Source organism: Kickxella alabastrina, assembly GCF_025024165.1.
Source record: "Kickxella alabastrina strain RSA 675 chromosome Unknown BX661scaffold_8, whole genome shotgun sequence".
Lineage (NCBI taxonomy): Eukaryota > Fungi > Kickxellomycota > Kickxellomycetes > Kickxellales > Kickxellaceae > Kickxella > Kickxella alabastrina.
In genome coordinates, this window is record NW_026251479.1 from 379,143 (window position 1) to 405,821 (window position 26,679).

The 26,679-nt window shown below is 52.1% G+C and overlaps 9 protein-coding genes across 9 annotated transcripts; 6 read left to right on the forward strand and 3 right to left on the reverse strand.

Moving 5' to 3' along the window:
* The first annotated feature begins 501 nt into the window (after positions 1–501).
* BX661DRAFT_180959 (uncharacterized protein) lies at positions 502–3,107 on the forward strand. Its single transcript, XM_051535577.1, is given in 4 exon segments — positions 502–785; positions 1,070–1,325; positions 1,710–2,252; positions 2,266–3,107. 4 exon segments carry the CDS (start codon positions 744–746, stop codon positions 2,997–2,999), a joined length of 1,575 nt encoding a protein of 524 aa, XP_051392469.1. The 5' UTR covers positions 502–743; the 3' UTR covers positions 3,000–3,107.
* Positions 3,108–3,193: 86 nt separating this feature from the next.
* BX661DRAFT_197733 (Dolichyl-diphosphooligosaccharide--protein glycosyltransferase subunit WBP1) lies at positions 3,194–4,607 on the reverse strand (the record flags this gene model as incomplete). Its single annotated transcript, XM_051538165.1, has 4 exons — positions 3,194–3,806; positions 3,839–4,034; positions 4,068–4,318; positions 4,357–4,607. The coding sequence occupies 4 exons, from the start codon at positions 4,605–4,607 to the stop codon at positions 3,194–3,196; spliced, it is 1,311 nt and encodes a 436-aa protein (XP_051392470.1).
* Positions 4,608–4,909: 302 nt separating this feature from the next.
* Positions 4,910–8,371, forward strand: BX661DRAFT_180963 (uncharacterized protein). Its single transcript, XM_051535578.1, is given in 16 exon segments — positions 4,910–5,244; positions 5,256–5,295; positions 5,382–5,692; positions 5,713–5,789; positions 5,807–6,231; positions 6,243–6,340; positions 6,369–6,483; positions 6,519–6,562; positions 6,575–6,667; positions 6,683–6,842; positions 6,867–6,949; positions 6,968–7,135; positions 7,148–7,304; positions 7,320–7,725; positions 7,896–8,255; positions 8,291–8,371. 16 exon segments carry the CDS (start codon positions 5,218–5,220, stop codon positions 8,316–8,318), a joined length of 2,592 nt encoding a protein of 863 aa, XP_051392471.1. The 5' UTR covers positions 4,910–5,217; the 3' UTR covers positions 8,319–8,371.
* A 14-nt stretch (positions 8,372–8,385) lies between these two features.
* On the reverse strand, positions 8,386–10,141 carry BX661DRAFT_180964 (Low temperature viability protein-domain-containing protein). The gene is given in 6 exon segments (XM_051535579.1): positions 8,386–8,638; positions 8,668–8,796; positions 8,828–9,277; positions 9,294–9,528; positions 9,549–9,823; positions 9,887–10,141. The coding sequence occupies 6 exon segments, from the start codon at positions 10,065–10,067 to the stop codon at positions 8,415–8,417; spliced, it is 1,494 nt and encodes a 497-aa protein (XP_051392472.1). The 5' UTR covers positions 10,068–10,141; the 3' UTR covers positions 8,386–8,414.
* A 230-nt stretch (positions 10,142–10,371) lies between these two features.
* On the forward strand, positions 10,372–11,734 carry BX661DRAFT_96545 (uncharacterized protein). The gene has a single exon (XM_051539625.1). It carries the CDS (start codon positions 10,672–10,674, stop codon positions 11,587–11,589), a length of 918 nt encoding a protein of 305 aa, XP_051392473.1. The 5' UTR covers positions 10,372–10,671; the 3' UTR covers positions 11,590–11,734.
* Positions 11,735–14,155: 2,421 nt separating this feature from the next.
* On the forward strand, positions 14,156–17,128 carry BX661DRAFT_180966 (uncharacterized protein). Its single transcript, XM_051535580.1, is given in 5 exon segments — positions 14,156–14,462; positions 14,483–14,813; positions 14,849–15,385; positions 15,399–15,450; positions 15,500–17,128. The coding sequence occupies 5 exon segments, from the start codon at positions 14,195–14,197 to the stop codon at positions 16,718–16,720; spliced, it is 2,409 nt and encodes an 802-aa protein (XP_051392474.1). The 5' UTR covers positions 14,156–14,194; the 3' UTR covers positions 16,721–17,128.
* Positions 17,093–18,521, forward strand: BX661DRAFT_180967 (uncharacterized protein). Its single transcript, XM_051535581.1, has one exon. The coding sequence runs from the start codon at positions 17,283–17,285 to the stop codon at positions 18,354–18,356; it is 1,074 nt and encodes a 357-aa protein (XP_051392475.1). The 5' UTR covers positions 17,093–17,282; the 3' UTR covers positions 18,357–18,521.
* A 31-nt stretch (positions 18,522–18,552) lies between these two features.
* On the forward strand, positions 18,553–21,016 carry BX661DRAFT_180969 (uncharacterized protein). Its single transcript, XM_051535582.1, is given in 4 exon segments — positions 18,553–18,725; positions 18,899–20,001; positions 20,016–20,421; positions 20,460–21,016. 4 exon segments carry the CDS (start codon positions 18,651–18,653, stop codon positions 20,946–20,948), a joined length of 2,073 nt encoding a protein of 690 aa, XP_051392476.1. The 5' UTR covers positions 18,553–18,650; the 3' UTR covers positions 20,949–21,016.
* On the reverse strand, positions 21,004–21,685 carry BX661DRAFT_180970 (uncharacterized protein). The gene has a single exon (XM_051535583.1). The coding sequence runs from the start codon at positions 21,447–21,449 to the stop codon at positions 21,186–21,188; it is 264 nt and encodes an 87-aa protein (XP_051392477.1). The 5' UTR covers positions 21,450–21,685; the 3' UTR covers positions 21,004–21,185.
* Between the last annotated feature and the right edge of the window lie 4,994 nt (positions 21,686–26,679).

The window sequence follows — 26,679 nt, forward strand, 5'->3', positions numbered from 1 at the left end:
TAGGTTTCGAATCTTGAATCTCGCTTCCTTTGTCTCTATTTTTTAATAAAAAAACCTATAGTAATGACACGGGTGAGTAGCTGGATCCATCACCAGAACAATATTCCCCCGTGTTTTTTAGGTATAGGAGAGTTATGATGTTAAATTACTCAGTCTACAGAGAGCGTGAGTGTGCGTGTGTACGTGAGCGTGAGCGTGGTAATCTCAACTTTTCGCAAAAATAAAATAAAAATAAAAGAGAGCACTTTCGTCATCGGGTTCTCCGTAAAATAGTCCCGCATTTGCCTAATGAGAAACAATAACAAGGGGGGTTGAACCATGCGGAACCGAGGAAAAAAGCAAACAAGCATTCAACATCGCATGTTGTCCCCGAGTCCTAATGAATGAAAAAACAATTTTTCATACGTAAACTTTATTGCCAGGATATGGGGGGCTTTCTTTATATATAGCAATGTTTAGACTTGTCCTTTTTCTTTTGAAAACGGCTTTTTGTCTTTTACCTTTTTTTTACTTTTTCTTTCCTTTATTTTACCGCTTGTATTGATTATTGCTTTCGCCTCTTTTTATTTTATCTCTATAAACGCAGTGGTGATAAAGCCGATACACAGCTGTTTCGTCTCCTTGACCTCTTCTGCTCGTCTCTTTACTTCTCTCACACCTCAGCTATTTTCTCTTTCTTTGCTTCTCTATTATTTAAAAACTCTTCTCCAACTGACACTGTACTTTTCCATACTCCTTCGACTATGGCTGCCACTCTGAAGCGTGGCATGGGCAAGCTCGGCCTGGTAACGTATCAACTGCAGTGATGAATCCTTATTATAAAACACGCACGCACACACTTGTATTCACGGTCAACCAAGTGGCAATAGTGGCGACGGCGGCGGCGGTTGGGATCAGGTTCTGAACAAACTTGTCCCTCTCTTGGCTGCACACTATTGCATGCCTTTTTTGTAACTAATGCTGCTGTTGCTGTCTGTGCTGTGTCCGTCCGTTTGTCTGCAACTGGAAAAGAGTGAAATACTAATGCTGTTTTTGCAACTTTGTTTCATGGCTCAACCATATCCTGTAGAAAACCAACGAGCTGCTGGGCCTAGACAGCTCAACCAAAGGCGATTCCAACGACGAGTTCAGAGATCTGCAACAGGAGATTGATAGTAGGCAGGTGGGTACCGAAAACATCCAAGCAGCTTTGATCCTGTACACCAACCACTTGTTGAAGAAAAAGGACTCGAGCGATAATTCCAAGCAAAAGTTATTTTTGCTCGAAAACCTGGGCTCGTCCATGTTCCGTCTGGGTGCCAGTCTTCCGTCAGAATCCAAGTATGGTAAGTAATTTTATTTTATGAAGATCTACCGCACTGTTTGTTGATCTTGCTGCTGCTTCTCACTGCATGATCATTTCTAGTTTAAAAAGTGTCTGTGCAAAGGGGCTTCTTTTTTTCTTCTTTTTTCAGAAAGCGCAGCGCTGCTTTTTTTGTTTGGTATTCTGGGCCAAATTTTGCAGCATCTCCCTGCCTGCTTGTACGCTTTATTTTCTCTGCGCGGTCTTCCCCCCCCCCCCCCCGCAACCACACAGCGCTGGTTTTTATTTGCCACTTTATCGCCGCATGCTTGTGTGGAGGAAAAGAGAATCGCATCGGAGTACAATTTTAAACGAAGTTCCTAATCACACTACCAACCACTTTAATCGATCATTCGATTCATAATAGGCCAGGTCATCGAGCAGTTCGGACAGGTTGAGGAGCGGCTGAACGACCTCAAGATCCAGTTCATCAATTCCACCAAGGACGGGTGGGTGTCGAGCCTGCAGCGCAGCATTGACGAGTTTAAAGAGTACCAGTCGCTGCAAAAGAAGCTTGATGTGCGCCGCAGCGACTTTGAGTCTAAGCAGAGCAAGTTGCAAAAGTCACGCAAAGAGAACATCGCGCTCGAAGATGATGTGCGGACAGCCCAGGTCCGCTACGATGACACGTACGAGGACGTCACCCGGCGCATGCTGGACATAAAGGACAGCGACCACGATCACCTGGTCGAGCTTTACAGCTTTTACGAGGCGCAGGCTGCCTACCACAGAAGCTGTAGTGAGCAACTGGAGCGCTTGCGCAGTGTCTTTGAGGAGAATCTCAAGGCCAAGCGCTTGGTCGCCGATCGCAGCGCAATGAGCAACTCGCTGAGTTCCCGGCGATCTGCAATGACCCTGAAGAGCAACGACGGCAGCGTTTCTGGTCGCATCCCTATTCCATTCGGAACCAGTCTTTGCAGCAGTCAAACTCGCAACATCCCTGTCACGCACTGCATCAGCCAGGGGTGCTCTTTCGCACCACCGCAATGGCAGCACGCAGTTCAGCGACACCAGCGACGAGCTCGGATCACAGCGCGCCATGTCGCCGTTTGAGTCTTCGGGCAGCCACGACAGTGCCGCACGCCAGCCTCCACAGTTTGCCCGCGTGCAGAGCGATATTAGCCCAATGATGCGCAAGGCTGCGCCGACCGTGGCCCCGCGCCGACACGCGCCGCCACCTCCGACTCCTGCCCGTCCCGCCGCTCGTGTTCTTAGGCGTGCCATCTACAAGTTCAACGCCAACGAGGTTGGTGAGCTGGCCATGGAGAAGGGCGACATTGTTGAGGTAACTGAGCATGTTGATGACGGCTGGTGGTACGGCAAGCTTGTCCACTCGGGCTCGGGACAAGGCGTTGTTACCGGAGGAGGCCAGCCTGGCTTGTTCCCAACTAACTACACCGAGGATTGCAGCGAATCTGATATCCCGCCACCACTTCTGTCGAGAGCTCCTACTGCGCACCGCTCGCAGACAACTCCAAATGAGTTGCGCATGCCGGCGGCACGCACTCATCATCGCACTGGTAGCAATGTGCCTGCGATGCCTGCCCCGATGCCCAACGAGTCGGTGTGTGTTTGTGCGTGCGGCTGCGACGACTTTGAGAAGAACCCATTCAAACCCAGCCTCAAAGAATGCAGGAACTGCTACCACATTCATTAGGCATTTGTGCAGACAGTTTTTATTTATTGATGCTTTGTATGGCAGACCATTTGTTTTTTTTAAAATTTATTTCATTCATTTCTCTTCTAAATAGACACTTGCCTTTGTTGTCAAAACAATTGTATTTGGTCGAATATAAAAAGTGCAGAAGACAATATTTGTAGTTGGATGGTGTTTAATTCATTGTAATTTTTTTAGTTTGACTTTGGCTTTGATGTGGCGGACTGCTTTGTCTTGTTCTTGGCCTTGGTCTTCCCCTCGTCCTTGATATTGGCCTTGGCCCTGGGTTCAGCGTTCCACAACCATGCGGCGCTGAGCGCCAGGAACCCGATGATCATCACAAAGGAACTAGTGTAGTACGGGTACGCGGCCGTGAGGAAGCGCGGATACTCATCGTGACGCAGCGGCCAAATGGCAACAGTGTCCTTGACATCAACGTTGGAGTATCCGGTGCGCTTGTAATTAACACGGAAAGTGAACGTGCCGTATCTATCTGGAAGCTTGATATCACCGCGGTACGTCGCCATCGGTGATTTGGAGTCAGTCGACAGTGTGCGGTTCAAAGTCAAACGAACATAGGGGTCAAGCATGATGGCTTCAAACTGCACGTCATTGGCCACATACGGATGCCAGGCGTCATCGCGGTACACTGAGAGATCAATCTCGTACACCATCTCGTTACCAATCCGATAGTATTCAGGCTTCTCGCCGGTCGACAACAGGTGGTGGCGGTGTCCGGTTTCGCGCAAAACAGACTTTTCCTGCAGAACCCATTTTGAGACCTCGGCAACAAACTGTGTGTTGCTGCTGCCGCGCTTCTTCATCAGGGATCGGAAAACAGCTCTGTGCTGCCGGAGAACGCCACGCGGGCATTGCTGCGTGTCTGGAACACGCTGACCAAACCAAGTGCCTTGCCGCTCAATGGTGTATCCATGGGACTCAGAGCCTTGTTATCGCTGTCACCGCCCGTGGCAGCATTTCCTGAGTATGTGGTGGTGATCCAACCAACACGGGCACAAGCAGCGGGTTCTTGGCCTCGTATTTGTGAGCAATGCCCCTGTAGAGTACAGTACCGGATTCTTTCCGCCAAAAGTGAGGGCAGCACAGCGGGCACTCCGAAGAACCGGTGGGCAGCAACAACCGAGTGATCATCAGAGCCATTCTCGCTCAAATGACTGACGTGGTCAATAGCCCGGCTCCCGCGCTTCTCAAACTCAACACCGAACTGCGCGCCAAGCTTGCGGTGGAAATCACTGAGCTCGCTGGACGCGGCCACAAGCAGGTTTCCGCCATCATCAACGAACCGAATAAATTGTGAGCTGTCAGGTCGGATCCAAACTTTTTGGCTGCTGGCGACAGGAGAATCGCGTGGTCATACAGGCGCTCTCCATCCAGGTGCAGAGCCACGGATGAGTTTGAGGCTGCCCTCACTGAGATGTCAAAGCCGCGTGTTTCGAGGGTGCCGAGAAAGTGCGTGTACTGTTTTGCGGACTCGGTTGTTGGCACTAGGACTAGTACACGGTCTCCGGTTGCTGACTTTGCATCTACAGCTTTCAGCCAGGCACCGCCCAGCGCAAGACATATTCCTAGAGAAGGTAGCAGTCTCATATGGTTTTTTTGTTATTGTGTAAAGTGCTGCTAGCTTGTATATGCCGGCTGCTCTTCTCCCTGTCTATGCGGTGTCTGTTTATTTTTAGCGTCCGGCGGATGAGGGACCAAGGGAAAAGGTATGAAAAAAATGAATTTATAATAAACTGAATGCCGAATTGCAACGAGCAAAGAAAAAAATGCGGTGGAGTTTTAACAGATTTTATCTACACAACACACATAAGCGCAGAAACTAAATAAGTAAAAAAAATAAAATCTGATGATGGTCCAAGGCTTGTTACAAGCTGCCACGTCTTTGTTGCTTTTTTTAATTGCGCTCCGCACACACACACCAATTTTGAGTGCATCTTTATCCGGCTTTGTCTTTTTCAATCAACCGTTCTTTTTTTACTCATGGTTCGGGTGCAAAACAAATAGTTTCTTATTCAGCTTTTCTATTTTTCAGCCATATTTTACAGCGCTCCTTTGCTAAATCCGACATCCTGCTCATTCGCAGGGCGAAACTAAACTTACATTTGCGCCTCTCGAATAATTCAAAGCACGCTTATTCGACTGACTGCATATAACACCAACCCAAGTGGTACAACAGTCACCCATATATCAGCACGCAATGCTCGGCGGCATTTCACTATCAAAGGTCGCCCTCAGCGTTGCCTGGCAGTTTCCAGCCTGGGCCAGGTGGCCCATGGTCTGTTCCCAGACGAAGCCGGGCGCATCGACTGGCATCGCGCACAGATAGGCATGCCCACGAAGATTATGCCCTACACGAACAAGGATTCAAGCACGGCATCTTCGCGATCACCAGCCGCAACACCCTCGCGTCGCTCAACCCCGACAACGGAGAGATAACCTGGCGGCAGATCTTTGACGCCGATGAGCCCATTAAGGCGCTCAAGCTGCGCGACGGCCAGGCATTGACGCTCTCAGGGACCAACAAGACCCATGTGCGCGTGTGGGACGCGGACAGCGGCAGCCTCGCCTGGGAATTCTTCCAGCCAGCTGACGCCAACTACCGGAATGGCAGCGGGACGGCCGAGTTCCTAGTTGGAAGCAAGGACGTAGTGGCTGTGGCTGGCGATTCGTTTGTGCGGCTCACCCGAACCAGAGCACTCCTGTTTGGGAACTGGCGCTTAACGCAACAGGCACGTACAAGAGGATTGTAGTTGAGAACAAGGTTGCTTTGTTATTGGCAACGCGAGGCCCACCAAGAAGAACCCCAAGGCCAAGCTGCAGGTGATCGAGGTTGACCTGAAAACTGGTACCATTGTGAGAAAGTACCAGGTGGCTTCTGACCAGACTTTGGACAACAACCGGCTCGTGGTTCTGGAGTCCAAGGAGTACGGCAGCTATGTTGTCTGGCGCGAGGAGAAGAACATTGTCTGGCAGATCCACCGGCTCGGAATGACCGATCCCGAATGGGAGATGTACCACGCAAAGATTGTGCAAACCGAGCTCATGCCCCCAGACATGCTGACATCCACCCTCCACGAAATCGACACCGACCCGGGGCTCAACGCAGATAGGCCACGCTTTGCCATGAACTACATCAAGGACGGCAAGGCCAAGACTGTGGTTGTTGAGATGTACCGTACTGGCGATAAGCTCGAGATGCGCAAGATTGTGGGTTCCGCTCAGACGACGCAGTCATTGCCGGCTCCGGCGTCTCTGTCTCAGCAAAGAGCAGCGACAACCAGTCCGAGCGCGCAGTGCTCGCAGTTCGCACCGCAGGTGATGTGTCCTGGCGCCGGTATACGACAAAAGACACCCACGCATACCGGCGAGTTTGTCTATGACAAGGGCATGTACGGCCCTGTCACGTCCGCATCGCTCTACTACACCAACGGCGAGCTGCGCGTGCTGGTCCAGACCAGCGGTGGTCTCATCGCGGCCCTCGCTCCCGGAGGCACCGAGCCCTGTGGTTCCGCGACGAGTCTCTGGCCCATGCCACCGATATGGTGTTTTTGGAGCTGCCCGCGCCCGTCTCATCCGCCGAGTATGTCGCCAAGGCTACTGATCCGAGCGTGCTGAGCTCACCTGTCACCCGCTATATACTGCGCTGGGTCGAGACTTTCAAGTCGGCCGCATCATGGGTTGCCTCTGGGTTTGGAGCCTTCGACCTTTTCTCCGGCGCCAACAGCTCGGATCCGGCATCTCGGTCGGTTGCCGAGTCCCTGGCGCCAAAGACGCCCATCACTGTCGGCGACCACTTTGGCTTCCACAAGCTGTCGATCTTTGGTACGTCTACCGGCATCGTCGCAGCTCTCAGCACGAAGGAGGGATCACGCTCGTGGACCCGTTTCCTGACTGACAACGGCACTCCAGTGGCTGTTGAGAACGTCTTTGTCACTCGTCGCAGCCAGCCCCTGTCCGACTCTCCGCCTCTGGTCACGGTCGTTGGCCGCAACGCCGACGGAAACTCTCTCGTTGTTGTGCTCAACGCCCTGACTGGCGAACTCATCGACGAAAACGCCTTCAATCTCATGCCCTTCAGCCACGTCAAGGTCTTTGAGCTTCCGGCTGTCGACCCGGTCACTAACCAGCAGCTGCTTGGATTTGTGTCATATGCCTCCGAGGCGCAGCCCCAGCTCAATATTTGGCCATCCACTGCAGATACAGCCAATGCCTTCTGCTCTATCTCCGACCCAGTCTTCTTTGACCTCGGAGACAACGCAGGCAGTACGCAGCTGAGCGGCTTCCGTGCAGAATGCCCAGCCGATTTGTCGGAGCTCCTTGCCTGGACCACGGGCTCAGCATTCGCTGCCAGCAAGCAATGGGACTTTGAGCTCCCCAACGCGGAGACCCTGATCAGCGCCACCGGCTACAATGGCGCTCAGAGCACTGCCCTGCTTGGCCGCGTGCTCGGCGACCGCAGCGTGCTCTACAAGTACCTCAACCCGCACTTGGTCACGCTTGCCACACGCCTCAGCGAGGCTGGTGGATTGGCATATACTTTGTCGACCGCGTGTCTGGCCATCTTCTGTACTCGGCCGTCCACGAGAAGGGGAAGGTCACAGAGAAGCAGCCGTTCCTGGCGATCCAAACTGAAAATCGCGTCATCTACCAATTCTGGCAGGAGGGCATCCCCGAGATTGCCGGCTCCCCCATTCGCTCAGAGTCTGTGCGCAGCTACATAACTGTGGTCGCCGACTTGTTTGAGAGCGATAAGCCTGACACGCGCGAGAAGAGCAAAGTGTTTTCGAGCTTCGACCTGCTTCTGCCCCACGTTGTCACCACCGCCTACACCTCGCCTGAGCCCGCGACGGCGCTCGGCACCACGCGCACCGGCAGCCACATCACCACGCGCGACGTGCTGTTCGGGCTTGCGTCGAGCAAGCTGCTGGGCCTACCCGACCAGATGTTCGACCCCCGCCGCCCGAAGAGAGCGCCCACGAAGGATGAGCAGGCTGAGGGACTGATCCCCTACGCGGCGCCTTTGCCCCTGGACCCCAAGCGCGTCCTCTCGCACTACAACACTGTCGCTGGAATCACGCACATCAAGTCGGCGCCGACGCACCTCGAGAGCACGTCGCTGGTGGCTTCTTTTGGCCTTGATCTGTTCTTCACCCGCACAAGCCCCTCGGGCACTTTCGACCAGCTTTCGCCCTCATTTAGCAAGGTTAATTTGGTCGTCACCACACTGCTCTGGCGGTCGGGTGCATGCTCGGCGGTCCCATGGTCCGTAGAAAGCTCACCAATCAGGCGTGGGCGTAAGATTTGTAGGGTTTTTTTCGACGCTTGAATGCCTTTGTCTCAATAAAAAACAAAGCTAAACTTTTTTGAACAAGGGAATGGAAATATGAATGTGATCTAGTCCAAGCGAATGACATACTGCGCACGATCCTTCTTGGACTGCATCTTGCGGTCCCGCTTCTCGGCAAAGGCACTACGGGTATCATTCCTCTCATCTCTCCGGTTGCGCTTCTCCTCCTGGATCTGCTTCTTGCGAGCGCGCTTCTCCTCGCTGGTCTCCGCTTTCGACCGCGCCTGGCCCTTGTTCTCCCTAGGCACATCTTCCTCGTCGCTATTGTTCCCTCATTGTTATTGTTGTCGGCGGCAGCACTCTCGACCATGGGGAAGCCGGTCTTGCGGCTGACTCTGATCTTGGGTGTCTTTTCGACGTAAATGGTGGCGGGGTGGTTGTCCAGCGTCGAGTAAGTGCTCAGGATGGTCTGGCAATCCCAAGGGGTGCCTCCTTCTCCTTGAACAAATTGTCAAAGTACGCCTCCTCGACCTCGTGGGCCTCGCATTATCCTCCTCCGTAATGCGCATTCCGGCCGCAACTACATCTTGTTTGCTCTGGTCCTTCGGCTTTGTGGCATCTAAAAAGGCGTCGCGGTAGGTGTCCAGCTTACCGGCTCCTGAGCCGCCCTCGACAACAACCTGCAATTTCTTTCCAGTGAGCTCGTATTCCGAAAGGAACTCATCCATGACATCCGCAAAGTCAGGGCGTGTACTGATAGACTTTAGATTGCCGTCAGCGTCATACTCATCAATATGGTGGCCGTTCTCGTCATACCGCTCGTCTTCGCTGTCCGTGTCCTCGTGCTCGTACATGGCCTCAACGCGATCAAAGTGCTCGTCCAGAAGCGTCAGCTTTTCGTTGCGGTACATCGCCGACGAAGACATGGACAGACCAGTGCTGGCTGTGCGCGTGCCACGCCAGTCACCGCCTCGGATCCAGAGGACCATTATTCTCGTCGTCGTCCGAATCCTGCTGCCTCTGGCGCGCCTTCATCCTTCTGACCTGGGCAAAAACATCATTGGGGTCAAAGCCCTCACCATCCTCGTCATCCTCGTCGCCAAAGCGCCCAAACTTGCCTCCATGGTAGCCGTCGTCAGATTCGTTCTCCTCGGCGTCGGAGGGCAGCTCGTTCGAGTTGAGCCTGTCAAAGAAATCGTCGTCAAACTCCTCCACATCCTCCTCATCCAGGGCTTCCAGACCTCGCGCAGATTGGTATTCATAGATGGCTGCAGACCAGTGGGAAATGCTGCACTTTTAATGTCCATACGGTGAGCCGAAGGCTGCGCCTGAATCGGAATCAAACCGCTTGCTCCAACGCCATCATCGTCCTCGTCCACGTCCATGATCTGAATGCCGCTAAACTTCTCCTTCTTCGCTGCAGCCTCCAGCAGAATGCCTCCGCCAGAGCCAACCGGCCGCAAGTGCTTGGTGTAATCGTATTCGCGATCATCGAGGTAAATACCGTACACGCGGCCTTCCCCGCCTCCTCATCCTCCATATCTTCTTCGTGATGCCAGTGAGCCTGAGTCACGAATACTCTGTTCCAGTGTTTGATCCTCGGGCTGCTTGCCCTTGGATGCCTTGAGCTCATCCTTGCCACCAACCGCTACAAATACGCGCTCTGTGGTACCCTCCTCGAAGGCCAGAGGGTCCTCCTGCGACCGGTATACGAGCTTGTAAGTCGTCGCCTTCTTCTTGTCAATGAATTTCTTGACCATTACTGTGAAAAGGAGGGTATTATAATGTGAATATGAATTTAAAATAAAGACTATTTGGCCGAGTAACTGCGCCGAAACAGAGGTTAAAAATTTTTTCTTCCGTGTGCGTCTTGTTAAAGCTCCAAAAAAAAGGATGGAACAAAAAAATTTAAGAGAAAAATCACTTGATCCGTGCAAATGGCAATAAGACGAATCAAGGGATCAAATACACGTGACAATTGCCTATTATTTCTGCATACGTGCCGATGCAGCTGCCACTGGGAGTTGGGCGGAGCGGTATTCTTGTTCAAGCGACTGTAAGCTTTTTTATCTCAGTTTACTACTTTGTCTTTAATATTTTATAGCTTTTGACATTGGTGTACCATGGAAAAACAGCAGCAGCTTGAAAAGTGCGCGCAGCTCTTGTCCAAGCGGTCGACCGACGACGAGAAGCTGGCGGGGCTTCTTTTGGTGCCCAGGATCGTTGACGTGCAGGACAGCAAATCGTTGGGCTATATATTCGAGGCCATGGACATAAATTTCTAGAGCGGTTGCTGCGAACGGGGATGAAGCGACTGGTCAAAAGTCAAGCGATTTGGACACTGATACAAGCGGTGAGTCGCCCATGCTCGGCATTGCTGTTGCCGTCATTGCTGTCTTTGCTTCGCACAGCGCGATTGCCCAGCAGGCAAAAATGGTTGACCGCATCCCCACACTATACAAAGTGGCCGTGCTAGGTGTTGCTAATGTTTCGGCAGAGGCTACACAAGCACTGTGCAAAATATTAGCGTTGGATGCTGCATTCGGAGAATACTGGAGCAGCCCGAGTCATTTGTGGAGGCAATTGCCGCGTCAACATGGGCATCGAAATATCGGCGCATTGGAAGTGGTTGATTTTGCACTCAACCGGTCTTCCGCATTTATTCATGCACAAGACAACGTAGCACAGTTTGCAAGCGGCTGGAACTACCTGGTTGCACACATTGCCTCTGCATTTGGAACGATGCAGGGTGCACTGAAATTTGAGCTGATGGGCGTGCTCGCAAGCTCCCTTGAGCCTATTGATTCTGAGGATGCCACAGCCATTGACAACACGGTTTCATGCTCGTTGATCATTGCAAATATTAGCAGCGGTTGCATCTGGGTGCTGAGACAAAAATCAGAGACCAGCAAGTACGCTGACCAGGCGCTGGTCTTGTATTCTCACTTGGTGAGGCTGTGGCCCAATCACACATTTTTAAGCAAGGCTGACGTCACATTGGTGGGCCCTGACTCTGAACCCACTCGGCAAAAGGATGCTGAGCTAGTGCTGCGACTGGCGTGCATCGAAGGACAGGCATCTATTGATACGATGATGATCAGCCGTCCTGTCAGCATGAACCAGAGGATTCAGTGCAAAGATCGGAGCGGGCAAGGACACGTCTGGGGTGGAAGTTTCCAACGTGCGCCGAGATTGCCGCTGGCTGGCTCGAGTGGATCGGTCAGTGGCTGGATGCCCAGAGCGAATCCGCCGATGTGGACGAGGACGCCATCTACGAGTTGATGTCGAAGTGCAAAAACTGTCGCAAGCAGCCATCGGCTTTTTGGTTGATTTTCGGGAACGGATGGGCGACGAAAGGAGATGATGGACGTCAGTCCTGAGCTAGTCCTCAGCTCTATTCGTCTCCTAGGCCAATGGTTAGCTACTGACCCTAAGCTCCACAAGTCTGCATTGCCGTTTTGCGATGAGCACCAATTGGATTCTGCAAGGGTAAGTGTGTGTGCTTGTAAAATAGTAGACGATGTACCATTGTCTGTTACTGTGTCTATTACCCCCATTTTCGCCTTTTCTAATTACTTGCACGTTTGTTTGTACGTTTGTTCGTTTGTTTGTTCGCTTTTTTTTGCCTTTTTTACTGTTATAGGGGTGAGTATAGCAAAGCTATCAATGATTACATGCGGCCGTGCGTCTCGTTTGCCCTCGACACGTGTGACATAAGCGAAGCACAATACATCGACGACCTGACAACACGCCAGTCGCATCTCGACCGCAAGACAACACAGAGCATGGCCTCGCCGTGGTTTGGGACCATCGAGTTTGACGACTTGGCGAGAGCCGTCTATAACATTCCTTCCGATGAAGACATCCTTCGTGCGCGGCGAGAGGCATAGGATGTGTACGTATAGGCTGCTATACATTAGTTCAATATATATACATACCCTGTTTCAACAATTTATTTTACTAAATAAAATGTAAATGATACTACAAGAGAGAGAAATGTGCATTGCGCGCTCAGGCCCTACTTGTGATGACCGTGGCAGCACATTATATTTGATGCAAAAAGTGCAGCCTGCTGCTTCTTCTTCTCCTCAGCCTTCTTGGCCTCCTCGGCCTTTTTGGCTTCTTCCGCCTTAGCCTTTATTGCCTTGCAATTAGCACACATGCAAGCGCTGAGTAGGTGGGGCTGGTAGGATACAGTGATTGTTTTGGTGCCGTCGGTCAGGTCAATCGTGCCCGGCTTGGACAAATCAGCGATCTTGAAATGAACCATGGTGAAAATACAAAAAAAATAAAAAAGATAAATATTTATGTGCAAAAAAATTGAGAGAAGAAAAAGAAAAGAGAGTTTAGGTTATTCTGTTTCTCAGCTTGGCCAAAATGCAAGGTGGCGATCGTTGATTTCTCGGGCATACTAATTTAAAGTTTCTATGCTTGCCAATGCACTATACCAGTTGTGACGCACCCAATCGGGGATTGGTCAGAAACGTAAATTGTGCGGGTTGCTGAGACATGTCAAGACTGTGGCATGGATGCTGCAGCTTGTTGGGGGATGGTTTAAATGATATATTTAAACATAAGAAATATTTTACATATATAGCTGACACTAAAAAATAATGTATATTATTGGACAATATGATATTAATTGTACTTTTAAACCAAAACGAACAGTCAAGTATCACAGCAATATTATATCTGTCTACAACAATTTGATCCCTTCTGTACATTTTCTCAAATACATTGGAAAAAGTCACACCCTGTTTATATATCAAACAATTGCATCTGTGTATATAATATATGTTACAAAGGGGTATAAATCAAAAAAGGATATTTCTTTTTTCCAAGGAGAGAAATTCCTGGCTGCTCGATAGCTCACCTTTTATATGTTCTCCTTGGCATATAAATAAACTATAATATAAACTTATTATTTCTTAATTGCCACGCGGTAATCAATTAATCTCAGTAAGGCAACATGCAAAGCCATGTACCTAAACCGTGACATATATATTTACATAAAACAAAAAGTTGAAATGAGAAACATTGATTCAAGACAATCTAAATGCTGTGCTCTGGTCTCCAAATTCCCATTCACAACCCTATAATGATTGCTGTTGTTGCGCAGCCCGAGGACATGGAAGTGGATATTGAGGCTGAGAATCGTGAAACAGGTTTCTGTCCGCATGTCGATTGATAGGGCACATATTGGACCATGGGAGTAAATAGGAGGACTAGTATGCCATCCAAATACACTTCCTGATTTATAACGCACACGCACGAGCGCGCATATACGAAGACCACAACATTGAAATGCCAAGATACCGGGCTGCTCGCAGAAGAACCAGTTTTCGCCAACGGAGTGCACAACAAAGGCAACGAGACACACATATAAGAATATAAGAAACGAGGTCGGCGCTGGTAGCACTTTAGAAACATTGGTATTAAAACCCAATTATAAAGCATCCCATCTTTCTAACACTACCACAGTAGTGCTCCATACACCACCCCTCTCACAACATACCACTACCCATTAATCAAATTCCAAAACATTATGAAATGCTAATGAGCAATGTTTTGGTTGAGTTGTCTTCGAGTTAGGTTGTTATACACTTGCTTTTTATTTTAATTTTTAATTTTTAATGCTTTTCAGCGCCGTGAAACGCATTTTCAAGATCCGACCGGATATGCGATATTGTTGCAATTTAAATCAAAATCTTGGCACGATCAAATCACAATCAAATCAAGAAATTCAATTACATGTGTATGCGCAGCTTGGCATCAAGCTCTCGACTTACACTAAGCTACGCGAACTGCCTAGCGCAAAGTGCTCAATTATTAGCTCCTTTTCTTTGTTTTTTCTTAATAAGTTATCACAACACATTTTTCATCCGCAATGTCCGACACAAATTCAACGACTGCACGAAAGCCAGCGCCAATTCGGAAGCTAGACGAATCAGTCATTAACCGAATTGCGGCAGGCGAAATCATCAACCGGCCCTCGAACGCGCTGAAGGAGCTTATAGAAAACTCATTAGACGCTGGGGCTACATCTATCACAATTAGCGTCAAAGACGGCGGGATAAAGCTGCTGCAGATCCAGGACAACGGGCACGGGATCCGCACTGAGGACCTGCCGCTGGTGTGCGAGCGATTCACAACTAGTAAGCTCAAAGTGTACGAGGATCTGTCGCTATTCAAACATATGGGTTCCGCGGCGAAGCGCTGGCCAGCATTAGCCACGTGTCTCACCTGAGCATAACAACTAAACAGGCAGAGTCTGACTGCGCGTACAAGGCAAACTATGCTGACGGAAAGCTTGTGCCGGCAAAGCCGGGAGGTAGCAGCGACCCAGAGCCGTGTGCGGGGAACAATGGAACTGTTATCACAGCTGAGGACCTGTTTTATAATATTCCATCTCGCAAGAGCGCGCTGAAAAACACGCGCGATGAGTACAACCGCATTTTCGAGGTCGCCAGCCGGTATGCCATTCACAATTCAGGGGTTGCCTTTACGTGCCGCAAAATGGGCACGCCCAAGGCGACTTGAGCACACAGCAGGGCGCAAGCACAATTAGCAATATCCGGCAGATATTTGGCGGTAAGATCGGTGGATCGCTGGTTGAAATAAAGCACGAGGATGCAGACCTGGAGATATCATTCTCCGGGCATGTGTCGAGTGCGGCGCACGAAATGCATAAATCAGTGTTTATTTTGTTCATCAATCATCGGCTGGTTGACAACACCCCGATCAAACGGGCGGTCGAGTCCTTGTACAGCAGTATCTTGCCAAAAGCATCACGCCCGTTTGTGTATTTGGATTTGCGCATCAAGCCCGAGAACGTCGATGTCAACGTGCATCCGACGAAGCGCGAGGTCAGGTTTCTCAACGAGGACAGAGTCACAAGTGCTATCGTCGAATGCATGCACAGCAAACTTGTGAGCACGAACAGCAGCCGCAGCTTTGCTGTGCAGAGCTCGCTCGGCAAAGACCTTGGTGTCGGTATGCTTGTTCGTGATGCCTCGACTCTGTCCTCGGTTAGTAACACCAATGTCCACTGGAAGATTCCGTGCTCAAAACCCCCGTGGTCAGCCCGACAGCCAGATAACTGATATGGGCGAAATGACTCCAGAAAAGCCCATTCTCAGCCCGGTTCTGGAAGACTGAATGGCTTGACTCAAAGTCTTCTGCGATCCACCAGCCGTATGCCTCAGAATGTTGTTCCGGATCGCATAAGATACCAGTGAACCGAGCGGTGCGGACAGACTACAAGACGCTGTCTCTAGACTCGTTTTCGTTTGGGCTGTCGCCGTCGATCCGGCGCAACCGCGTGCAGGGCACGATCGAGTCTGATTTTAGTGTTACGCCGACTAGAACGACACCTAGACACGCGCCATTGCAGATCTCGCCGTTGCATGCCAAAAATAGTCCGCCAAAGCAGCTGGACGACTTGTCTGAGCTTGCCGTTCAAAACGCCCACCTTAGATCAGCGCCGGTGTTAAACTTGGGCGTGGCCTCTGAAAATGACGAGCCATTGCTTGCAAGTAGTACTCCACGACAGCTTACTATCGACGACAGCATGGGCAGCGTCAGTGCGCCAAGTCTTCAGAGCCAAGTCTCATCAGACGTTTCGGAGCTACCGGCCGGCCAGGGAGGAAAGTCATTTGCCGCAGTCGAGAAGGAGCCGCGTGTGGAGGTGCGGCTGACCAGCATTCTGGGCCTGCGCAAAGAGTTGCAACGGCATGCGCATGCGGAGATCACGCAGATCTTCAACGAGCACTCCTTTGTCGGGTTTGTTGATGACCGACGGGCGCTGATCCAGCACCAGACGCGGCTGTATATGGTCGACTATTGCAAGATTAGTTACCACTTGTTCCACCACCGCATCCTGTTTGATTTTATGAACTACGGTCGTCTCTATTTGAAGCCGGCGCCATCGATCCGCGAGCTGGCGTTGGTGGCAGCACACGAGCTCAGTGGCGCCGCCAATGCCGAAAGTACCGCCGACCAGGTGTCCCAGCGGTTTGTCGATAGCAGTGCTATGCTTGATGAGTACTTTCATATTCGCGTGAGTGAGGATGGGTGCCTGGAGTCGCTGCCAATGGTTGTGCGCGACTACTCGCCGGACTATGACAAATTGCCGTTGTTTTTGCATAGTGCAACATTTGGGGTCGATTGGAACGACGAGCAGCAATTTTTCCGCACATTTATCAACGTACTGGCTACGCTCTACGCGCTGGAGCCGCCGCTTGCAAGCGATCCGCAGGGCTCAAAGGACAACTACCGCATGGTTGTCGAGCATCGCATTTTTCCTTCGCTGAAGGGGTCGTCATTTTGGGCTCCCAATGCGATGCTCACTGAGAACACGCTTGTGCAACTTGTCGACGTGCCTGATCTGTACAAAATTTTTGAGCGATGCTAGCCAGTGCGGTGCAGTGCTGGGGTGAGGGAGAGCGCAAGAATTGGTGGCGCAAAGCCAGACGGGCTTGCTTGGTGAATATGATGGGCGTTGACTATGCACGGTTAATTTGTAAGTGCAAATGCAATCGGGTGATAGCTGCGTGCCTAGACACCAATGCGGTTAAGGCGGTGGCTGACATTGAAATTATGCAATCGATTGGAATATTGCGCGTTGTTGTGTTTATTGGTTTAGTTTTTAAATAACCCCAAGTATTTTGGAAATGATTAACCAGGCGGATGCTCGCTGCAAGGGATGGCTGCGGCATGCACACTCATCGTCGTCTAATCATTCGCCATCCGTCATTTATATTACTGTCACTCAATGTAGTATTTCTTTCACTTTTTATTTTTATTTTATTGTATATTTCCATCGTATTGTATTTATTTTCACTTCAGCTCTATTGCCGCGACCGCTTCAGGACCAGGAATCAGGCATTTTCCGCTTGCAATTACAAAAGGGAGAAAGCGAGAGCAAGGTGCGATGCCACTGGGCCAGCATCAAGCAAACTATTTCCAATAGGCCTATGGTAGACGAAGATGTCGCCTATGGACCGCTGCCAGCATACGCAGGGCCGAGGATGCGGTCATTCTCCATATCAATATATGTCATATCAGCGAGCGTCTCGCTCCTGGCGTTTGTCTACGGGTTGGCGGTTGTATACATGCGGCCGCATGTCTGGCGCAGCTCCATATTCCGCGTGATTCTAATGGCACAGATCATCAACTGCATGCGATTTGTGATTCGCCCAATAGTGGTATTTGTTCGGATTAGATCCGACTTTGGATGTCGGGTGCTGCTGTTCCTCAATAACGTAACAGGAGTTTTGCCGGTGAACCTGACCATTTACGCTGTGGTGTACTTGCAGCTTGTTGTCATTCACAAGGTTTCGCCTACAAAGCGATGGCCGAGGGTATTGCTGATCTCGCTGGGCGTGGGCCTGTCCATCCTGCCAACCTTGCCATTTATAATTCTCCCGCCCAGCGTCTTTGGTAAAACATCCTATTGCCTACTGGGAAAGAACTGGGAAAACAAGGAATATCTATATATTGTCTTTACGGTCATTGTCTGGCAGTATCTTCCTGGAATTGTTGGCATCATCAGCGTCTCAACCGTCGCAATATACATTATCCGCACCAGGCGCCGGACCAAAACGGTTATGCGCGCGTCCTCTCAATACTACGGCATGTCAATGGCAGCCAGCGTTCACGGGAAACAGCATATGCTCAGTCAGTCAATGTGGAATATCATCTGGTTCCCTATAACTCCAATCGTGTCGCTATGGCTCAACCTCATTCTGATTTCCATCCACCATTACAAGCAGCGTCCGTATATGGTGCTGGAGTATCTCAACGTTGTATTGCTCGGGCTGCAGTCTATTCTGCTGGCCATTGCATTGTTTGTCAATCCAAGTGTCCGCCATGTGCTGTCCGACCGATTGCGCGAGAAGAACGAAAGGAGGGGGGTGGCTGCGAGTGAGCATGGCCCGTGTGGTCGGCCTGAGTGCGAGCAGCCTGAATGCGATCGGTCAGCGATGCACCGCGCCGACTCATTGTCCATTTTGAGCCTCAAAGACAGCAGTAGCTTTTCAGATATTTAAGGGGGGGCAAACGAGGGCTTCGGGTTTGAGTTTTATTGGAAGGAAATATGCATTTACTCTTCTGTGTTCTCACATGAATGCCATATGAAATGAAAGGCACCGGGATCACGGGATATGCATGCAGCCAAAATACAAAATACAAAAAACTGGTGCAAAACAAAAACATGCTCAGCCAGCCATTCACAACTGTATTCTATTTTTCTTGTATCTTTTCCGCCCTCAAATACATATAATTTTTTTCACTCACACAAATTGCCTTTCCTTTTTCAGGTTCCCTTTTCATTTGGTTTTGTAATGATGAGCTCGACGCCGAATCAAACTCCAAACGCATCCGAGCAAGCAAGGAAACGACAGACTCGCAGGGACGAGGTAATTTACAGGGCAAATTCGCAGCCAGGGCTTGGGCAGAATTCGGCAAGACGGCAGTAATTCTGCCGTCCAATGCGTCTTCCCTCTATCTCGTGTTTTCCATACATTTTTGCGCTATACACTAATACCGCCACCCCCTCTGCCCGCGCACTATTGCACCGCTGTGTTTGTAGAATATCCGCAAAAAGGCAGAAACCGACCTCAACAAAAAGATGAACCAAAACAGACAAAGGGCCGCCGCCGCCGCCGCCGACGCACCGCAGAACTCGGGCGCAGGGGCAGGCAGCTCAGGTGCAGCCGGACGCAAGCGTGGGCCGGCCGTGGCAGCCGGCACAGTGGCAGCGCTGCGGCCAGCGCCAGCGCTGACAGTGCGTGATGGTATCTCGATTACCGAGGCAGCGCAGCTGATGGCGGCAAAGCGTGCAGACAGCGTGCTCGTGGTCGACGACGAGGAGCGGCTTGCAGGCATCTTCACAGCCAAGGACGTGGCATTCCGCGTCGTGGCCGAGGGCCTGGACGCCAGGACAACGCACGTGCGCGACATTGCGACGCGCGACCCGCTGTGCGTAACCAGCGACACGCCGGCGACAGACGCACTCAACACGATGGTTGCACGTGGGTTCCGGCATCTGCCGGTGTGCAACGAGGAGGGCGACGTTGTCGGGTTGCTGGACGTCATCCGCTGCATGTACGAGGCGCTGGACAAGATGGAGCGCGCGCACAAGTCGTCCAAGGCCTTGTACGCGGCCATCGAGGGCGTCGAGAAGGAGTGGAGCGGCCAGTCGGCGCAGATGCTCAACTTTGCCAGCACGCTGCGCGAGCGCATGAGCTTCCCCGACATGACCACAGTGCTAGACGGCAACGACCCGGTCATTGTCAGCCCCAAGACGCCCGTTATGGAGATTGCGCGGCTGATGCGCGCGCACCGCGTCACTGCCAGCCTAGTGGTCGACGAAGACACCGGCAACATTGCCGGCATCTTCACAAGCAAGGACATTGTGCTGCGCGTCATCGCCGCCGGCCTCGACCCGCGCACCTGCAGCGTCGTGCGCGTCATGACACCGCACCCAGACACTGTGCTGCCGACGACATCGCTGATCGACGCGCTCAAGCGCATGTACGAGCGCCACTACCTCAACTTACCGGTCGTCGACGAGGCCGGCGAGATTATGGGCCTGGTCGACGTGCTGCGCCTGTGCTACGCTACGTTGGAGCAGATGAAGTCCATCCAGGGCAGCGGCAACGAGGACCTCAATGCCGCCGGCGGCCCCATGTGGTCGCGCTTTTCAGCGGCACGCTGCCGCCGGAGCTCGGCGGCCCCGCGTCGACCATCAGCGACACTATACATCACTCGCAGGTGGGCGCGTATAGCCAGGGCGCGCCGTCCTTCGTCGACGGCACCGCGCGCCTCGCGTCCGAGGTGTACCCGAATGAGTCAGCATCGATGATCGAGGACATCCACTCGGCAGTCAACTCGCGCGTCGGCGAGCAGGAGATCTACGGCTACGGGTACCCGGATCCCAACGCCGCCCAGTACGCCGCGTACAACAGCCAAATGATGATGATGCAGCAGGCGCAGCAGCTCCAGATGCAGCAGCAAATGCAGCAGCAGATGATGCAGATGCCCGGCCACTTTAACGCCGCGCAGCAGGCGTACTCTAACCTGGGCAGCCAGACCATGTTCAGCCAGCACGGTGTGCCTGCCCCTCGGTGACCGGCTCTGGCTCCATGCAGCAGTCGCAGGCGCAGCTGCCGGGCGCTCCTGACGGCCACTACGTGTTCAAGCTGAAGACACCGTCAGGCAAGACCCATCGCTTCACGGCGCCCTCCACGGACCTCGACTTTGTGCGCACAGCGTGCGTCAATAAACTCTTGTCCGAGGGAGTGCGAGAGGCACAGATCATTGTTGACGAGTCCGGTCTGGCATATGTCGACGACGAGGGCGATTTCGTGCACATTACTGGTGCTTCGGACTTGGCTGATGCCATTGATTTGGCTAATCGCGATGGTAAAGGACGCGTTGTGCTCCAGATCAATCCCAGAGCGCTGGTGTATATTGACGAGAAGGAGGAGGAGAAGGCGGATACCTCTGCGCTAGCTAGTGGCGAGGCCCTCGGCCCCCTGGGTATTCCCGAAAAGTACCTGGTGCCCACAGCCGTTGGCGGCGGATTCGTCACCGCCCTCTTCTGCGTCTGGCTGGCTGTGAAGCTCTCCAAGAACTAGACATTTGCCTCACGCATAGTTTTTGGTTCATATGTGCGATTGAATTTTTATGAATAAATGAATGAAACACAATTTTGATTAAAAATGTATGAAGAGAAAAGGGGACAAGGGTTACGAGAGTCTGGCGGGTAACGTCGGAGCTGAGCCCATACCACATTTCCAATAAAAGAAATAAACAAACATGTACAGCAGCTAATGCTACCATGTGGGTTTGTATGTCTGTATGTCGATATATTCTCAGAGACGTCTTGCTCGCCGTATGTCGCTCTGACGAACCATCTGCTGACACGAGCAGCACAAGAAGAAAGCGGCGTAAATGGCGGCGGCGACGAAGCACGCGTGTCCGACCTCCTTCGGGTTAACTGGGTCTTCTGTCGAGCCTGTCAGCTCCTTCACCTCGGCTGTGAATAGAAAGCCCAGAATGACCAGGAATACTATGCCGAATACTGAGAGAACCTGGCAACAGAGTGCACATCCTGGTGAAACGAAGGCGAGCTGCATTGTCCTTTTTTACTCTGTTATTTATGCAAGGTTAAAGAAAACTTAAGAGTAGAAAAGAAAAATAATTGAATCAAATGACGTTAACAAAAAAAGAGAAAAAAGAGAGATGCACGAAATAAAAATAAAAAGCGAGCACTATTTGTGCGGCCGATGAAAAATAACAAATTGAACGGAATGTCGGAATGTTTAATTTCGTCACTGACTTCAAACGTTGAGAATTTATTACAGTGAGGATTATCAAATTCATTTGAAGAAACCCTTGAAAGTGGCATTAAAACCTTTTGCCAGAGGTAGTCATTATTTTTTCAGTGCTGCAAATGCTTCGTCAGCTGAATTTTTTTCCGCTGGGAGGACAGGGTTTGGGGGGGGGTGAAAGGTTGCAAAAAATTTTTGGAACCCTAACATTTTCACGATAATTATTCATTTTTCCTTTTCGCGTTCCGAATCTTTTTTCTTCAGCTTTTCTCCCTTTTTCAATTTATTCGCAATTTTAATCACAAATCTTCTTTTTCCCCTTTTTTATTATTACCAAACATATACCACTCAATGACAACAACTACGGGCAAACAACGCGTTGACAAGAGGCCGCGGCGATACGCGCCATACGCGCGCCCGAGCGCCACAAATTGCCACGCCAAGACACTGACCGAACGCGTATTGGGAATATACCGGCAACTCAGCCAACCTCTCCTCCTGGGTGGTCGCAGTCGCTGCAGATCTTCCAATGACATGTTTTCTGTGCCCTGGAGAACCGTGGATCGCGAAACCGCCGCTTTGCGCGAGCAGCTGGCTGATGAGCAGAGAATAGCCGCGGAAATTGAGGAAAAGAGGCTGGCAGATGAGGAGGAAGAGAAGGAGGAGGCAAAGAAGGCAGCTGATGCTGCAGCAGTAGCCGCTGCAGCGCAAGCAGCAGCAGCGGAGGAAGATTTGGAGGAACCCCTTGTACTGTCTCCTTCTGCGATTGAGACCGAGGCTGTGCTGGAGCAGGAAACTCCCGCTTCCGAGGTTGATGTTGAGGTTGAGCTGGCCCCTGAAACACTGGCGACCAGAACGGCCGTGGTTGAGGAGGTCAAGCCCAATACGAGTCAGTTTTCGAGACTGCGCGCAGGCTGGCCGAGGAGCGCACAACCGGTATCTTCCGGCCGACCAAGCTCCAGCCCAACCCATACATTACGCCCAGGGGCTCATACAGCCCAAGGCCAGCGCAGCTACCATCAGCGGCAAGGGCAAGGGCAAGGAACCTGAGACCAGCCACACGCCGGACTCGCCTGCTCCGGAAACGCCCATTGCGTCTGTTTCACCCGTTGAGTCTGTTGAGCCCGCTGTTCAATCGATTCCGTGGTTGAAGAAGCTGCCTATTTTGAAGACGAAGACAGCGAAGAAGACTGCGATTTCGAGCCCAGCAGCTCCACGGCCGACGATGACGAGGAGGAGATCTTGCAGGAGAATATGGAGCCTATTGATGAGCAGGAGGAGGTCATGACCATTTCTGCAGGAGACGTTAGCCCACCCTTGCCCGTGTCAGGGCGTGTTGAGACGCCTCTGCCCGAGTCTGCGGCTGAGCTGGAGGCACAACTGCTGACTGAGCCGATTGACAGCGGGGACCAGTCTATCGAAGTTCGGTGATCGAGGAGTCTGAGTCTGAAATTGAGGATGCCGAGGTCGTGCTGCCCGAGGAGATTGACGAGCCCCAAGAGTCTAGTGAATCGCAAGAGATTGTCGAGGCAGAGGAGCCGTCCGAGGTGGATGATGAGGAAGAGGAGGCAGAGGAAGTCGAGGTCGTTGTTTTGGATAGCGAAGACAACACAGCAGTGCCGAGTCGAGCCAGACACCGATGAGAGGGCGTCGGCGACCTCTGAGGCCGAGTCTGAGGCCGGGCCAGCAATGGAAGGTATTACGCCGCAGCTGCAGTCCGCCCCCACCTCGCTATCGTCGCGCAGCTGGTGGCCATTCAGCATGCACTCCTTATTCAGCGACCGCCTGCAGGCCACGCAGCCGCCTCCTCTGCAGTTGCGGAAGCACGTCATGGACGAAAGCGAGAGCGACACTGACGAGCATCCCGCCAAGGCCCGACGCCGGTTTATGCAATCCCCGCGGTCGCCCAAGCACACGGTGAACATCAGCGCGCAGCTCCAGCCGCGCCATTCGTGCCGCTGTCGTTTGTCGACATTTCGGCAACCGGCCGGAGCATGCGCAGTCTGCGCAGCGCGCGGCGACATGCGCCGGAAACGCAGGCTGCAGTCAGCCCGGTCCTGGTGTCGTCGCCACCGAAGTCGAAGGTCCACGCGAAGAAGCCACTGATTACGGCGCAGTCTCTGGGGCTTGAATCGCGCCGTAGCCCCAGGCGCGCCACAGGCCGGTTGTTGCGCAAAAGGCCATCGCTGTACTACGGCTCAGGCTACGGATCCCGCAGCATCCCCTACGCCTTTACCGTCTCGCGCAGCGCGCCGTCCGCCCCGGTTTTGCCTCACCGCCGGGCACTGTGCCGTCCGACACGACGCAGAAAAGCAGCATCACGGCGCAGAAGATTCTGGACATCATTGGCGATACTCCTGCGCCGCCCACGCGCTCGCAGGTGGCTTTTGACCTTCAGACACCATCAACCCGTATGACTTGGCCAGCCCACAGTCCCTTCGCACGCATCCGAGCACAGTGCAGGTAAAGCGTCGCGTGCTTTTACCGCTCAGTGAGCGCCTGGCCAAGGCTTCCGCCCCTCCTGTGACCGCTTCCCCTGCGAAAAAGCGTGCGGACGCGTCGGCTGCCGGTGCTAAATCCCTGATGGAGTCCATCCAGTCGGCTGCGCCTGCAGAGATCCAGGCCAAATTGGCGACGGCCGCAAAGAAGCAGCCCGCCGAAAGTGTCTCAAAGACCGATGCTGTGGCTAAGAAGGACACAGCTAAGATTGATTTGCCCAAGGAGTCGCCTTCTGCGCTCCAAATCTCGAGACTTTTCGCTAAGGCTCCAGAACCGCCCGTCGCTACCAAGTTGCAGCAGCAGGCTCCATCTGTGTCGGCGCCGAAGGGTGGCTCGGAGAAACCATTGTTCTCGCTCAAGCCTGCACTGACCGAGGCGACGGCACCCGTGGCGGCGGCCATCGCTGAGCGCATCGTGGAGACACCCACCAAGGTGTCTGCCAAGGTTCCTGTTCCGCCGGTTCGTTCGGCCAGAGCTGCTGCGCTGGCGGTCAGCGAGGTACAGCTGCCGATCTACAACTTCAGTCTCCCTGCATGTTCGGCGGCAAAAAATTTGACCGACGATCAGGCGAAGCAGAGTGCTGCCAGACTTGATGCCTTGCAGCTGCCTGGTTTTGAATTTACCATTGAGAATAGCGCAGATTCTGCTAATGCTGTTTTGAGGGGATTTGGCGGATTTAGGCCTAAGCCGATATCGATGGACGCTGGTGAGTGGGAGTGTGGCATGTGTGATTCGATGAGTCCACCTTCTGCTACCAGATGCGTGGTTTGCGAGGCATCAAAACCAACTACTGCTGCAAAGCCAATGTCTGTGCCAACCGCTGCCCCTGCGATTACTTCTGCTGCCCCGGCTCCGGCTGCTGCGCCTAACCTTTGGGCACAGAGTGGTTTCAAAATGCCAACTTTGAAGGATGGCGAATGGAAGTGCACCGTTTGCGACATCAAAAACAAGGATGTATCCAAGTGCGCCGCATGCGAGTCTCCCAAGCCAGCGCCGGCGTCTGCCGCTGCCCCTGCGATTACTTCTGCTGCCCCGGCTCCGGCTGCTGCGCCTAACCTCTGGGCACAGAGTGGTTTCAAAATGCCAACTTTGAAGGATGGCGAGTGGAAGTGCACCGTTTGCAACATCAAAAACAAGGATGTATCCAAGTGCGCCGCATGCGAGTCTCCCAAGCCAGCGTCGGCGTCTGCCGCTGCCTCTGCGATTACTTCTGCTGCCCCGGCTCCGGCTGCTGCGCCTAACCTCTGGGCACAGAGTGGTTTCAAAATGCCAACTTTGAAGGATGGCGAGTGGAAGTGCACCGTTTGCGACATCAAAAACAAGGATGTATCCAAGTGCGCCGCATGCGAGTCTCCCAAGCCAGCGCCGGCGTCTGCCGCTGCCCCTGCGATTACTTCTGCTGCCCCGGCTCCGGCTGCTGCGCCTAACCTCTGGGCACAGAGTGGTTTCAAAATGCCAACTTTGAAGGATGGCGAGTGGAAGTGCACCGTTTGCGACATCAAAAACAAGGATGTATCCAAGTGCGCCGCATGCGAGTCTCCCAAGCCAGCGTCGGAGTCTGCCGCTGCCTCTGCGATTACTTCTGCTGCCCCGGCTCTGGCTGCTGTGCAGTCTTCAGTGGATTTGGCCAAGCAAAATGCTGGCAGCGTTGATGTCTCCCAGCTGCCTGTCTTCAGCTTTGACCTAGACGTTTTGAAAAAACCTGCTGCGCCTTTTGCTCCGGCTGCAGTTCCCAATATGTGGGCGCAGAGCGGATTCAAGATGCCGGCGCTGAAGGACGGTGAGTGGAAGTGTTCCACTTGCCTGGTATCCAACGCGTCATCTGCAAAAAGTGCGCCGCCTGCGAGACTCCAAAGTGAGTTCAGCAACTGTTATCTTTATCTTTTTTGTTCCAATATTATCTCTGGTTAAAATTTTGTCGTTATTCATTTTGTTATCAAGCCTCACTTTTATTAATCTAATCTTCATTTTGGAAGTTTGTTTTTTAATATAAATGTGTGGCTCTCGGCGCTATGTGCGGACTGCTGCCTTTATCCATTCAAAATATTTGACAAATTGTTTACTGCCTTGTTTTTCTGTTCGAGGCTGTGAAATCCAAGCCGCGGGAAAGGGGAGGGGGAATTGGGGAGAGGAGGGCAACGTAATAAACAAAGCGCAGATAAAGGGGTGGCTTCACAATTTTTTTACTTTCTTTCTGAAAAGTTTGCGACCTCACCGGTTATCACCCTGAGCGATTAAGCATTTTCAACGCTTTCGGGTGCAAGGCCTGCATGCAATGGGATTGGACATAATTTTACGCTATTTGGCTGGAACAGTGAAGGTGTGCCTTTATTTCTGAAGAGTCAGCAGTTCACAATTTTTTGTTTCGTTCGCAGGCCTCGCTTTTGCTTTCCCCATTTACCATGCGCATACAGCGAGCATTTATAAAAAGTATTGTTTTTTTGAGAATACACTGTGCGATTTGGCATTGGGAGAGCATTCCAGTTTGGAAATCGGCCTCATCTTTTCTTTTATTTCTTTTCCTTTCTCTTCTTTT